Consider the following 15,136-nt stretch of genomic DNA (forward strand, 5'->3'; position numbering starts at 1 on the left):
ACCCATAAAATGTCCCAACAAGAATCTCTTCTTAATAACCAGACTTTATAAAGTATTTTTTCCAATCCCCAAAATGTTGACTTTAATTTAATGCAAGGAAAAAAATATTCTCCATCCCTGAAAGACATCCCTCTTTGGAACCTATTACTAGGGCAGCAGTATTTTCACCTCACTTGAATTCAGTATCTATCCAAATCTGAAAATATGTCAAGTCCTCTGCATTTTAACATAAAGACAATTAATAAATTTACAATTAAAAACCTTGATCACTCACCAGTATTACCCCTAAACTCCACAGATCACAGGATTCATCATAACCATTGTGATTCAAGAGCTCTGGAGCAGCATAATGGAGAGTAAAACACGGAGTCTTAAGAGGCTGATTATCAGGTGGTTTTAAACGAGCAAAGCCAAAATCAATTATTTTTATTTCTGAATTATCACTTTCATCAGTAAACAATAAATTCTGAAAAACAAAGTAAAAAAATCAATACCAGCACTGGCTATAAAATTGGTTAGAATACTTAATAGTAACTTTTTTCCTAGATTTACCACTACTACCGATTAGCTAGAGAAAAGGGAAAAGTAGAAATAACAGCACTCTGGGATATAAGAAAGCATGATGCATTTATCTGCCTCCTGTATATCTGCCAGCCAGGATAGTTCTGTCTGAAATTACTACTGAAAAATGGGTATTTAGAAGAGAACATTGGGGAAAATAATCTGAGGAACACTGATGAGAAAAAAAATGCAGTGAGATCGATATAAATGGAGCATTGCCTTCTTCATCAAACAGAAGTTTCTTAAGCTTCCACTTCTTTCTGCCATGCTGTAAACATCAACTTCCCTGTGTGTGGAACTCTTGTTACATGTCTTGTCTTGTTTCTGGATAGTACTCAGTCCGCAAGTGGAAACACACTGCAGCTGCATTACCCTCAGCACAGGAATGCAAAAGAATAACTTGAAAGCAAATGATGGTTGACTAGAGAGTGCACCAATAGCTCAGTAGTTGTACCAACTGCTGTCTGGCATGGACTTCAAAGTCAGTATAGATACACTTTCTGGAAAAGACCTTGGAACAACAGAATCCAAGCACTGAAGGTCACATAGCAGTCTAACCCAAAACCAATGGCCCGCTCCTTACATCAAGGGAAAGAATCACTTTGGTTGGAAGATACCTTCAAGATCATCCAGTCCAACCTTTGACCAACACTGTCAGCTCACCACTAAACCAACCAGGTCTACAGGCTGTTTAACTCCAGGAAGGTGACTCCACCACTACCCTAGGCTTGATATGGTAGGCCTTGAGAATTGCAGGCTTACAGACTGGAATGTGGCTTATCAGACATGAAGACAGACAAGTTATCTGTTTGGAAGAAGATTTAAAACAATCTGTTCTTTTTTCTGAGAATTTATATTCATTAAGAAAGATACAAGAGTGAAGCTAAATCCTAGGAGAAATGGCTGAAAGCCAACACAAATTTTAAAATTATTTCTACTCCCCTTTCTAACTTCTCAGAGATAGATCAAAATTTTGCTGTTGCCTTTGTTGTTTAAACTATGCAATGCTAGAGTCTCAATATTAGAAATTCTATAGCCCTATTTTATAACACGAGGTGAATCACTCAAAGTAATTAATTTCAAACTCATTAAGAAGGGAGAAAAAAACAATGCTAGACAGCAAGTAGTTCAATAAGGAGAACATGTGAGCATTCCTTATCAATAAAAGAGACTAGCTGCTACAAAACAGTATTTTTGCATTCTGTAATGCTGATACAGTTTAATGCAGAATCAGTAAAGTCAGCTTTCCATATTAAAGTATTGTGCAAAAAAGAATTAAAGAAGTCTAATTACAGAAAAGAAAAAAAAAAGTACAATGAGGAGAGGAGATTAATACAAGCATCTCTTCTCAATGGTGATGATTTCATAGCCAACAAGTGGAAAAAAAAAAGAACTGCAGTAATGCTGGTTTAAAAAGACCTCCTTCCTTAGGATAACAATGAAACTGGTTATGCACAGAAAGAAAGGCAGATTCCAAATATCCTAAGTGGGGTTCAGACTACTTTGTTAATTTGGTAAATAAAAAATGGCAAAATCCCATACTTAAAGCTGTATTTCATGCATATTTTAGGGAGATTTATATACATGTAAGAGCATATGTATAAAAACCCATTATTTCTGCCTTGGTATGTGTTTTCTAATATCTTTAAAATCCAATTTACAGATTAATGATCACTTCAGACTCAGTCCTCAAATCTTTTACTGAGAGGTTCCAAATGGTCATATACATTACACGGTCTTAATTTCTGCAAATTCTCAGTCTTCTATCCAGTACTTTCCCTCTATTTTGCAGAGCAGTATACGTGATCTAATTACCATTGCTTAAATCAAATAGTCTTCCACTCCACACAAACAAGAAAAGCCTCTGCCTTAGTTACATTTTCAGTACATCTTAGTTACATTTGCCCTAGACACATTTTTTAAAATGACTTATCACTATCACACTGGATGTCAAAGTCCAACATCAAACAAATCTCCCTGGAATTGTTAAAACTGCAACAGAATTTCCCATAGATCTTTGTAGAGAAAGGTGCACTAATCACATCTATATTGGGAAGCCTGCATATCCCATACTAACTTCTTATCTGAACCTAAAATAGTAGCTTGCAAAATAGCAAGCAGGAAGGAGACAGGCTGATTAAGGGGAACTTTGTGGAGGCAATGCATTCTGCAAGCTGTTTGCTAACCCTTCATTACTTGGACTTCCCAGACTTCTGTTCTCAAACATGATGTAGAACTGATGACTGTCTAATTTACCATGCAGCTGGAGCTCTGCTTTACAGAATCCAGCCTTTATATTTTAAATGGTAATGAGACTAAAATTACGATAATAGGGAAAGAAATTTTTCCGGATTTTTGTCCTTTTAATACTTGTTTCAAAAGCTGTTTTCTTTCCTTGATGATGTCATCAGAGAAGCTTTTTCCAAGAGTTACATTTTCAGCTGGCTGATTATAGAATTTCATCACAGTCCCTCCTAATTATTTAGTACAGAGACTCCAGTACAAACATGTTTTAAAACATCTGTGGTTTTGGACTGATTTTTTATTATGAACACCTTACCAGACTTATTTACCTGTTGAATTGGAATTACTATCAAATAAGTAAATTTATAAAATACCAGGAGATATGGTACAAAAGAATGAAACATCAATAAAGATGGTGGTTCACTTTAAACTTCAGATACAAAAGGAGCAGGTATTTCCTGAGGCATGGTGACTGTAATAACCAATCCAATTTAACATCTTTACTGGATGAACTAAGATCAGCTTATGCTATTCTTGGGCTTAAGAAAACCAGCATGTATCCAGTATGATTGATGGTAAAGAGAAAGGAGCAAATATTGGCTGCGGGAAGAACAAAGCCAGTAGCCAACCTTACCACAGTAAACTGAACGGTCTACAAGGCAAGATGCTGCTGCACAATAAAAGTACTAGAACAAGTAATTATTGGGAAAAAATTAAAATGTTTCTTTTGAGAAACTACTTATCTCATTGAACTCAAATCATACATCTTTATCAGTTGGCTGAGTTTGTTTGTTGTTCATTTTGTATTTAACTGGGACAGAAAACAGTACAAGAGTGTCACAGCAAACTCCAAAAGAAGTCCTACCAAGGGAATGAGGATCAAACAGAAGGTGTAAAGGCAAAGTACGCAAGCAACCTAGCTCTTCTTGTGAACTGTTTCATACAATAAATATGTACTTACTGTTAGTAAAACCTGTCCCCATATGGGCAAAGAATGTTTTTGAACAAGTTAAAGAGGTTAAATTGCTTACAAAATTAAAAATGTTTCCTAACAGTGATTTTTACCTATGAAAAGCATCTACAGAATTTGCTACACAAAAGCACTAATGTTTTTTATTAAAAAATTAACATTAAAAAATAAACATTAAAAATGTTTTTTATTAAAAAAACAGATGTCAAAAAAGCTGTAGTAAAAGCTAGAGGAACAAAAACGTGTCACATTTCAGGTGATTAATAACTTAATCTCTAAACATACATAAGCAAGTCACTATACCTCAGGTTTCAGATCTCTATGGACTACTCCTACATCATGCATATGGCTCACTGCCGAAACAAGTCTGCGCATAATGTGACTGGCTTCAGTCTCACTAAAATGTTTCTTTTTCTGAATACGTTCAAGCAATTCTCCTCCCTTCAGCAATTCCATTACTAGGAACGTGTGAAGCTGAAACAATAAATAAAAATATGGAATGTTAGACGTTTAACACTACAAACCAACATTCATTCAGGAGCTAGGGGTTATTCCAAAACCTCTAAGTTTGAAGAAATAAAACTGATGCTCACATCAATATGGAAGGCCAATCATAAGTGTCAAATTCTCTCTCAGATGACATTTTTTCTATCAGTCTCACTGAACGATGATGTGTTCCCACTTCCACCTACATTTATTTACAAAAATGCAATGCTGCCAGGTAAATGGATAAATTTCTAGGGCGATGACATGTCTTCCTTTAGGCTAACAAATAAAGCTAGAAAAAGCTAAATTTTGCTGTTTAAGCTGTTCTCATAGAGGGGTATATTTCTATTAATATGCATAAGAAGACAGCCATTTAATTTTTCCAAATTCTTTAAAAGTACCCTGCAATTTTATTGTGAAATTGAAGATTATCTACAATGTCTTTTGATTTCATCCCCCGCAGAGTAGCAGCCAGATACTCTTATCATTAGAATCACATCAGATACCTTCCCAAACATTAGAAAGTATGTTTTTAATTAAAAAAGTGATGCTTGTTTAGATGGTTGTTATTTTCTAGACAATCAATAAGAAGTGACATCCTTAATTATAAGACAAAATTAGCACATAGTGAACTGCAATTCAAGTATCTTGCAATTAAAAAGAGGACTTCTCAGGACAGGAAAATGAAGTTAGCATTCTCAAAAGGCAATGGATTTAGGCATGTGATGGCTTCTAGTATTTCCTTTACCCAAATGACAGTGACAAAAGTAGTATTTGCAAGCAAAGAAAAAAGTTCTGGAAATAGGACAAAAAATGAAATTAAAATAAATAGTCAGGAACAGGAGGTGTACAGTATTTAGATATCAAGGAAAAGAAGCAGAAGTATGTAGACTGCAAGTGGAAAAACACCTTAAAACAAACAAGGTGTCACTAGTCACATTGCTAGTATTACTTGTTGAGATATTCTCTCCTGTAAATCATTGTTACATCTTGGGAGTAGTTAAAAGCTAGAAAGGATGGAGTCTTTTCTCTGCTAGAAAACTTTTTTTGGCTCACCAAGAGAGACTGCAACTCAATACTTTATGGTTGTATTATTACTGTGGAATTTGATCAGACTGATATTAGATTAAGTTAAAAATTGGAACTTCTTAAGGTAAACTGCAGAAATATCAAAACTAGAAAATTCTCACCAGGAGAGCAGCCTGTTCAGTTGCAGAGCGACCCAGAGAAATTTAATTTTATATATTCCTGAGTTCTGTCAGTTTGCTTGAAGAAAAAAGTGAAAAAAGAAGTGTCCTATCATACACATATGTATTAATACTGTATAAAAATGAAAAAAAAAAAAAAAAAAAGAGGCTTCCTTATAAATAAAGATTCCAGTACAGATCTTCCGATCTTCCATCCTCTCAGGTCCTTTTGGAAGCGAGCACTCTCCTGCTCCTTGTATAAACAGTGTGATGGGGACAGACTGGGATTCATAGGGAAGCAAGAGAGTCCATGTTCCAATCACAGAGCAGTTTATGTTGGAAGGAGCTTCTGCAAGACACCTGGTTGCATCCCCCAGCACAGATGAGGGCCAGCCTCCAAGTTAGATCAAATTATAGCTTATTCTATGCTGTGGGTCTTGCATTATACTAATGGAAAAGACAACTAAAGTCTTAAACCCTAAACTGATCTCAGTATATTATCAAAATAAGGTTCTACTTTCACACTTGGTAATGTAGCAAGCTTTTTAATTATTTCCATTATGTTACTAAAATGTATGAAAAAACACTAGATACGTAATCTTTATATGGAAGATCTCAAAATTATTTCACAAATATTTTAAGATTCATGACAACCTCAAGGAAACACATCCAAAAGGATCATGCAAGCTCCTAGAGGAAGAGACTCCACAACCTCTCTGGGCAGCCTGTTCCAGTGCTCCATCACCCTTACAGTAAAAAAACCTCATATTAAGTTATTAATATTAAGGTGGAACTTCCTGTGTTCCAATTTATGACCACTGCCCCTTGTGCCACAGGACACTACTGATAAGAGACTGTCCCCTTCTTCTTGACAGCAGCTCTTCATATTTGCTTGAGTAAATGCAAGTTCCCTTGAATGCAACACATTCACTTCATCTTCTATACTGTCCAGAAGAAAGCCATAAGAAAAAAAGTTGCCTTCATAGCAGCAGTATGCTTAACCCATAGAAGTTCTCAGGAAAACATAGCAATGTGTTTGTCAAGTGATGATTAATGTTTCTTTGAAATACCTGATCATGATAAACTTCATGCAACTTGACTACATTCGGGTGTCCCTCGCAGAGTTTCAGAGCTGTTATTTCTCTCTGAGTGTTGGCTTCCATTCTGGGAAAATAGAGCAGTCATTTTTGTAACGATTTTACTGAGCAAACTACATATTCAAAGCATTTCACCTTTTCTAACATGGCTTGCAATCCAGATGTTTTAATATTACAACCACTTGAGCAAATTTTAAAACATATTCACAGTAAACCAAGCAAAACTCTTCACACAACCCTTTAAGCTAGGACATGAAAAAAACCGCATCCAAATCAAACGATGCTTTTATGCAACTGCAACTCACTACATCAAAACCTGACATTATATTTTAGAATAGTTTCTATCTCAAACAAACCTTTCCCTTCGTCCAGGGCAATTTGACTTCACCTCTGTTCCTACAAATACTAGTTAGTTCAACTTTATCTTGAAGACTCAAATTATTGGCCCAAACTTTTTCCATTCTTGGGTAAGTACTTCCAAAGGTTTATGGAAACTATGAGCTCCTAGTAGAAAAGGAGAGTGACATCACCTACATCTGAACTGTATTATAAAAATGAACCCCTAAACAGGGCACTGCAAAAATCTGACAGGAAGAAATAAGAAACTAGCTCCAGAGTAAAAATTATTGCACAATTCTCCTTATAGTACTGAAACCTATAGCCAAAAATGTGAACATGGTGAACACTATAAAAAAATGTGAATGGAGACAGACCAGAACATTCTGGTTTCCACTAAATGAATATGTAGGTTTATTTTGGGCAGATAACACCTGAAATTTTTTGCCAAAACTCTCTCGAAGAAAATCAAACTCTGTACTGACTTAAAATAATGGCCTTACGAACAACATAGATAGAATCTCTTTCACCAGATGTCCTTAATTTTTGATTGCTTGCCCCCCTTCCACAATCAGGACCAGATATGTGAAAAAATTTTTTGCAAGAGATTTCTATTTTCCTGCAGATTTTATGTAAACAAACTACTGTTCCAACTGCATCTGTGCTGATGTTGTTTAAACTGAAAGTGATTTCAGGTCCTTAAGAAATTAACAAACTGACTCAGGTAGTCTTTTCCCTCTAAACTACTATCCAGAGAAGGTGAAGCTAGGAAACAGATGAAAGTTTCACTATCACGAACATTAATTTTTGAAACTTGTGTGTGGACTTCCTTGAGTATTTCCCCTTTACATACAGTTGCCATCTCAGATTTTAAATAGGCAGTACTGCGAAAAACAAATGGGAGGTTCTAACAAAGTGATCCAAACAAGTTCACAGGACTCCACTATTTAATTTTGTTGAAACTGGATGGAGGCAGGTCCAGCACTACTAACAAAGCAACACCATACTGGAATTCTTGGTCTGAGCTTTCACCTCAAGTATCATGAAAAAGTTTGTCTAGGCATAGGAATCACTTTTTTGGCACCTTCCATAGGCAGGAGTGAGAGACTGGCTTTGAGGCCAAGCAGTTTCTAGAAACCTATTTCACTTCTCCTTTTAATGAGAGTCACTGCTGGGGTCCTCAGTGCAAGATTACTTGCAGTTTAACAGTTTTTATTCACAGCTGGAATGCGGGTTTACTGTTGCCTCAAAATACTATATGGATATGCTCTTGAGTCTGCTCAGAGCCCGCAATCCAAAAAGTAATCTCTGTATACAGACCACTTCTTACCTTCACTTAGCCTGGTCCACCAAGATGATGGAGAAACAGCAAAAGAACCTGTGAGTACATCACTTAGGGACATAATTACTACAAGTTTAGTTCTACAGGAAAAGTTGATGCTAGTTTGCTAATGTTCTCCAGAAACAAAAAAATCCATTATCTTAAAATGAGTTAGAATTACTGATCTATGGGTTTGCATGTAACATAGAGAAAAAAATTTAATATAGACATAAGGCAGAGATTTCTACATTAAAATACCCAATGTCTACTGCACAATACTTTTCTAAGGTCTCATTATAATGAATGAAATTCTAGTTAATGAATATTACAGGGTGAACTAGCTCACTGTAAAATACATACCTAGAGTAGGATTCAGTGGCCTAAGCATAGGAGAGTCTAGAAGACATCAGCCATGAAGACATCTACATAAAGGTAGTAGTCACAAGACTAATGGAAACTGGAAGGCAGATATGGCACCAACAGATGCTAAAGTAGCACTATGCAGATGCTTATGTTTCAAGTTACTGAATCCCACTTCTATTGCATGGTAATTCTAAGTCTCTCTGTAGGCTCCACTAATAGTTTTGAGTAGGTCTCCATTAATCGTAGCAGACTTTAGAAAGCTGACTTTGATACCTATATTTAGGTGTCTTACTCGTGAAATGATGCTACTCAAAAACGTGATGAAACACTAAAGCCTGGGGGACAGCTACTTCTAATCTGGAAAAACAGAGGTACAGCCAAATGTCTTGGAGAAGAGATCACTGTGGACTATTTTTCTGATAGCAGAACACATATTTATACACTTTCCCTCTCCTGCCAGCAGTCTACAACACACTAGGGTCATTTTAACTACAGAACACTGCCAAATGGAGCTAGAAATCCATCCACCCCTCAAAGAATTTATCTCTGTTTCTTTCCTTAAACTGCACACACACACAATTAATTAGATCTGAGGCAACCCACACTACAGATCCTTCTTAAAAGCAATGTCCAAGGCAATCAATAGGGCTGCTTAGGAAAGCAGCCTACATTCAGTTCACTTAGGTCTAAAGACAGGAGGGCCTCATACCTTACTCTGATTCAAGTAAAATTAGGGGAAATAAGGGTAGAATACAACTAGGAACTAGAAACATACTCTAGGTTTCTTGTGTCCTCCCCAACACAAATAAAATTTTTTTCAAAAGACACTGAATCTTCCAAAGGTCATAAGGTTACTAAAAGTTTATGTACATTCTTCTGACTGGACATTATTTTAAAGTTATTTTTCCACTACCAAAAATCTAGCGAACATTACTCTAATCCATGGGTGACAGTAAGCAAAGAAAATATTTTTATTGTCTTATAGAATATTTATACCTTTTGCTAATTATTTTTACTGCATACTCTTGGCTAGTTTTCTTGTGTAAGCACTTTCGACAAATGGAAAAACTTCCTTCTCCCAATGGTTTCTCTTTCAGATCCAGTTCATAATGATGATAAAATGGAGAGTCCTGTTAGGAAACTGTCTGTATTTAGTTCTGCAGAATACTTTTAGTATACACAGTCAAAGACAAAGAGTAAAGTTTTGTGAGAAGTTTTCATCTACATTTAAAATTGTAAAAGAGCTCTCTTTTTGGTAAAATATCTTAACTTCTATTTAATATAATACATAACTTTATTTGAATAATCAAAGAGTAAAACTTACATTACATTAAACAAACATAATCACTAAATAAATCATTATTACTAGAATAGCTTAAGATACAAAATATTCAGACAAACAGGATCAAAGATGGCTGTATGTACATTTATCCACAAAACTATGTGCTAATCTGAAGACATCACAATAGCTTGTGTTCTTATAGGGCTTCAGACAACTATATATACTTTGGGGCAAATACATCATAGAAGGAATCCTGATATAAACTAGCTTCAAAAATATCTACAATGGTTGCCTGAATAAGAGCAATCAGGAGTCTAATTGCTATTACTACTTTAATTCAGTCCTCTGGAAAACTAGACAATCACCTCATTTTTCAGACTAAACTTCAACCACTTCTTAGTAGTACCACATGCAAATTATAAGATTGGATCATCTGAGGAGCCATTACAGAGAACAGATAAACACATAATGACTATTCTGTAATCTGTAGTCTAGCTTGTGATTGCTGCTTTGAAAGTTATATGCAGTTCCAATTTAGCCATGTTAATTCAGCTCTTGATATTATTATTACCTTCATCATAGCACTTCTGGCAATAGTTGTAGCTCCAGGCCGCTCATCCCCCATATAGAATTGCAGAGGATCTACTATAGCTGCATTGCGTTTAAACAAAATAGAAGGTGCAACGAAAGAATATCCCTATTGGAATTAAGACATCAGAAAAGGGCATGACTTGAAATCATTACACACAAACTATCATACTGCATACCAAACACTTGAAATTTCAGAAGAAATTTTCATATAAATCAGAATTTCCATCACTTAATACAGAAATCATAAATGGCTCATTGATGGCTACCAGTGTGAACTGGTAATCTTTCTGGAATTAGCTGCAAGACTTTCGACAGTTATAGATAAAACTGCAAATACTAAAAATAGATAAAATAGATAGAACTACATAATACTAAAAATCTGGCTCAGCTTCAATTGTTTTGCAATAGTGATAAAGGCTCATGCTTCAAAATAACTACCAGAGCACTTTTAAATTAAGGCATGAAACAGTTTTGATACTGTGATGTAAGCATTAAACCATTTTAAACAGCAAAATAAAGTAAGCTTCATATTTATCACGTGCTCAGTTTGGGTACTGTAGCAAGAACAGCTCAGACTACCACTGCAAGATGAATCAGATCATGTTATTACATATATAAATAGGTTGCTATAGTCACTAACAAACTTAACTTCTAAAATATGTTATATTAATGTACACTGAGCATGGACCTGCTCAAAAACAGCCAATAAAACCCAGCAACTCAAGGAGGGGGGAGAAGAAAAAGCAATCTGAACTGCTGTTCACCTCTGAGGTTATGGTTCCAAATTCGAGGATGCACATGAGCTGGTTTTGTCCATTTGACATCAAGACTGTGCAGCTCAAGAATGGATCATTCTTTCATATCATGGAGGACATGGTGAACAAAGCTTTCTTACAGACCTGCATACAGTTGTTTACTAAATAGAGCACTCCTACAGGATGTTAAAGAACTACTTTCAAATCTGCAGTTAGCTCCCACTTCTCAAAGGAATTCCTCAACTAGAGCATAATATGGACACAAGCAAACTACATTGTTATTGTCTAAGCTGATAACCCAGGATGACAAACTGAAGATAGCAAGACTCACAAGATACGAAGAATCAATAAAAGAGAGACTAACTTTATTCCAGAAGGTAAGACGTTCAGCCAGGAAAGGGGAGACATGGAATTTTATGTTTGCTGTAGGACTGTTTCCACCCTGCTCATTTTGCAACTACTGGACAAACAGCCCAGGGAACTGGGATTGGGCATTATATAGTTTATTCCAATAACTTAGAAGACAGGATAAAAATAAAAAGCTAGCTATACACATGGAATTGTACAATAACTGTGTTTCCTTTGGATTAATGTGAATTCTTAAAATACCTGAAATATTCTTTCTGAAGTCTGAGGCGTTGCTGCTGGAGAATATGTGGGATCCATCTCTGTAAACTCTTCTGCAAAGTTACTAACATCCAACTCATCTCTGATTACTGGTTTAAATGGAGCTGGCACTTTTTTAGCAGCTAAATCATCCCAATTCATATTCTAAACCAAAAACAGGAAAATAAGTTTGAATCCAATGAAAATTTAACAGAAACAGATAGTGGAAAGGGAATCTTGTCCAGAAACAAACACCCGTAACTACACCTGCTATTTTCACAGGCAGATGGAAAGCACTCAAAGTATGCCCTATTAATTGGCTTGAATAAAGGCAGGAAGAAGCATCATACCTATTTGTGATTATACAGAATCTTTAAAAAAGAAAAAAATAATTAAAACTGGAGACAAGCCAAACAATTAGTGTGGCAGCCCTTAAAATTTTTTACTCTATTCCAGTGGAATCATTTTTATTTTTGTAAGTCATAGCACACACATGTAGCATCCTCAGTCCTCATTGCTGATTTCTATGGTTAATTACTGATAATCTGCTTCCAGCACCTGAAGAGCATAATGCCTCTGGATTCTTACTGAAAGACATGGCTAGAATTAGGAAGCACAGAAGTATCTATGAGAAAATGGCCTTATTACTGTAAAGAAGTGGAACTAAAATGAAGTCAAGTTTTGAAAGTGTTGCATGAGGAAAAAAAGGTATCTTCCAAAACAGTGAATTAAAGGAAGCTTAAATATGTGTTGTCACACACTTATAAGAGGAAGGAAATACATAAAGGATGAGAAGAAATTCAGAAGTTGAGAAGCCAAGATACTGTCGATACTGAATGCTATAATTCAGAATAATTACTTGGAAGGTTTAATTTATACTACAAACTTTCAATACTCCAAAATTAATAAAAAAAAATACTTGACTTCAGAAACACCAAAAAGTTATACTTAGTTTTTTTCAAAGAAACTACACAATTTTAACTGCAATTGGGTGTAGTAGTACAGATGTTCACCAACCCAACTTCCTCATACTTTGAAACCACATCATTACACTGAAGTCTGAAAGAACTAAAATCTACTAAACCAGACTAAAGATTTTATCAGGTAAAGGAAAATATAGAAGAGGTGTTAATAAAATTCAACACTGGTGCTAAATATTAAAATTTTATTAAGAATGTTAAACACACATCACATAATTTAAGTGTTTTATATTAAACCTTCTGGTTTAAGCAGTGTCTTTTGGCTGCTTCAAATAACTGATAGAAATAGACTGAACACATTTTAAAAAATCTATGATGCCCTTCTTTTAGCAGGGACAAAATCAATATACATAATCACATGTCTGTTCTTACTACCTCCAGTGCACTTCTTCATGCAATTAATGTGTCTCTAAGCTGTTCTATTAACAACTGGATTTCTTTGGATTTCAAACACACTAACATAGAGTAACTGGTAGCTGGGAGTTTGTTTTACCTGGAAAAATGGATGCTGTTTGATTTCATCAGCATCAGTGGGACCACAGCCTAGCCTCTTCTTTGGGTCTTTCATCAGAAGACGCTGAATTATATCCTTAGACAATGCACTCATTTCTTGTGGATAAGGTGGCTCACTTTTTAATATTCTCCTGGAAAAACAAAAACATATATTTAGCAATTATTTGATGTGTTGAGTGACAAACCAAAGAGTTACCCTAATAATGGTAGCATTTAATATTTCACATAAACTTCTACTCTATCCAAAGACAAGAGAATGACAAATGTGAAATCAACTGGTTATTTATTTAAAGATTTGAGGAATTGCAGAGACAAACCACAACATCTGTAGAAAATAAGTTATGTAACTTAATCCACAAAAGAAAAACAATCCTCATTTCATACACACTGAGCTTACTGCTTTTATTCAAAAGAAATCTCATAGCTATGACAGCTACACAAAACCAACCACTTGATGCCTAACAGCAGTCAAAACCCCAATACAATTCCCATGTTCCAAATTCTTATAAAGAGAAAAAACACACAGTTGGGCCATCTGAGGTTTCCGGCATGTTGGATATTCTGTGCAGTGCTCATGCCCTATCTCAAAAGGAGCCACTATAACCAGCAAAGTTTTGTAATCAGATTAATCAGAGACACAGGATGTGCTTCATATGAAGAGCTACAAAAAAGGCTACAACTATTTAAGTTTAGTGAATAGGGGACTTAAGAGGCACTGGACATAGAGTTCCGCTCAAAATGATGAACAGTAAAGAGAAAAATAATAGGGACCTCACTGTCTCTTTAAATACAAGAGCTGTAAGCCAGCAAATAAAGCTAGTAGAAATACAAAATTTTGGAAGCCTAAGTAGAATCACATTTCCATACCTATTTGCTGTATGTATAACTACCACAGTCATATGTAAAAGGGAAGGCATGTTTTCCTTCAGATACTCCAAATATTAGATACTGAAACTAATGACTCAAGGAAAAGTGTGAGTGCACACACTGAACACACATACCAAAGACAGCTTTTAAAAGATATGCAAAACCCTTTCGCATACAGATTCACAGAGTAAGTGAGGTTAGAAAGGACCTCTAGAGGCCATCTGGTCCAACCCCCTGCTCAAATGCAGGCTGAAAGATTTTGAAGCTATGAGAGGCTGGGGCTGAAATTATATTTGGTCCTGGCAACACTAAAATCTCAATTGTTTTATGTCTGTGATAGCACTTAAGTTGACCCCTGCAGGACATTTTAAAACTCAGTTAAAAATTACTGCATGACATATTCTTAGAGTAAGCTATCCCATGGGAAAATTTTCATATTTAAAAATGTAACTTCTTGGATTACTCCAACAATAGATGGAAACAGATTGTTTCCTATGTAATCTTCTTCTGGCAGTGTGGAAAGGCAAAACCAAGTTCAATATGCACACATCCCAGGGGTTGTTTCTACTGACACAGTATCACACTACAACTGGGCTAACCTCTTGGTTTAAATAACACTGGAATAAGTTAGAAAAATGCATTTTAAGATGTATTGTGTCTATAAATGATGTAAAGATGATCAGCCAAAAAGTGTCTAAGTAACAGCCACTCTGCTAGCAGAAGGAAGAGCAGCCATAAGCCTTGTCTTTAACTTCCGGACACACTTCACTTTATAGGAAAGAAGAAAGTACAATATTGACAAATTATTTCTTAACTAGGGACACTAATATCAAATTTAAACATCACTAAACAAGAAGATTGTTACATTGTAAGACTGTTGGAGAAGTAAAAATTCAGCTTCTCCAGAAACCACCCAGTTTCAGAAAGGGGAAGAGGGTAAAGAAGTAAACCTTCCTGCAGTTAAGACATATGACAGA

General features: G+C 35.5%; 1 protein-coding gene across 3 annotated transcripts in view; it reads right to left on the minus strand.

Annotated features, from left to right (window-relative positions):
* Nucleotides 1-15,136, minus strand: part of RPS6KA5 (ribosomal protein S6 kinase A5) — an 87,669-nt gene that overhangs the window by 18,635 nt on the left and 53,898 nt on the right. For all 3 annotated transcript variants that reach the window (XR_003987629.1, XM_030451561.1, XM_030451562.1), the window contains 7 exons: nucleotides 13,273-13,423; nucleotides 11,803-11,964; nucleotides 10,419-10,544; nucleotides 9,562-9,695; nucleotides 6,519-6,612; nucleotides 4,079-4,249; nucleotides 275-466 (listed from right to left, as the gene is read on the minus strand). Coding sequence is in view for 2 of the 3 variants with exons in the window: in XM_030451561.1 (XP_030307421.1) it covers nucleotides 275-466; nucleotides 4,079-4,249; nucleotides 6,519-6,612; nucleotides 9,562-9,695; nucleotides 10,419-10,544; nucleotides 11,803-11,964; nucleotides 13,273-13,423 (1,030 nt within the window). In the remaining variant the exon portion in view is untranslated. The remainder of the gene's footprint in view (nucleotides 1-274; nucleotides 467-4,078; nucleotides 4,250-6,518; nucleotides 6,613-9,561; nucleotides 9,696-10,418; nucleotides 10,545-11,802; nucleotides 11,965-13,272; nucleotides 13,424-15,136) is intronic.

The sequence above is a fragment of the Calypte anna genome, chromosome 5A, assembly GCF_003957555.1.
Source record: "Calypte anna isolate BGI_N300 chromosome 5A, bCalAnn1_v1.p, whole genome shotgun sequence".
NCBI classification, from domain to species: Eukaryota; Metazoa; Chordata; class Aves; order Apodiformes; family Trochilidae; genus Calypte; species Calypte anna.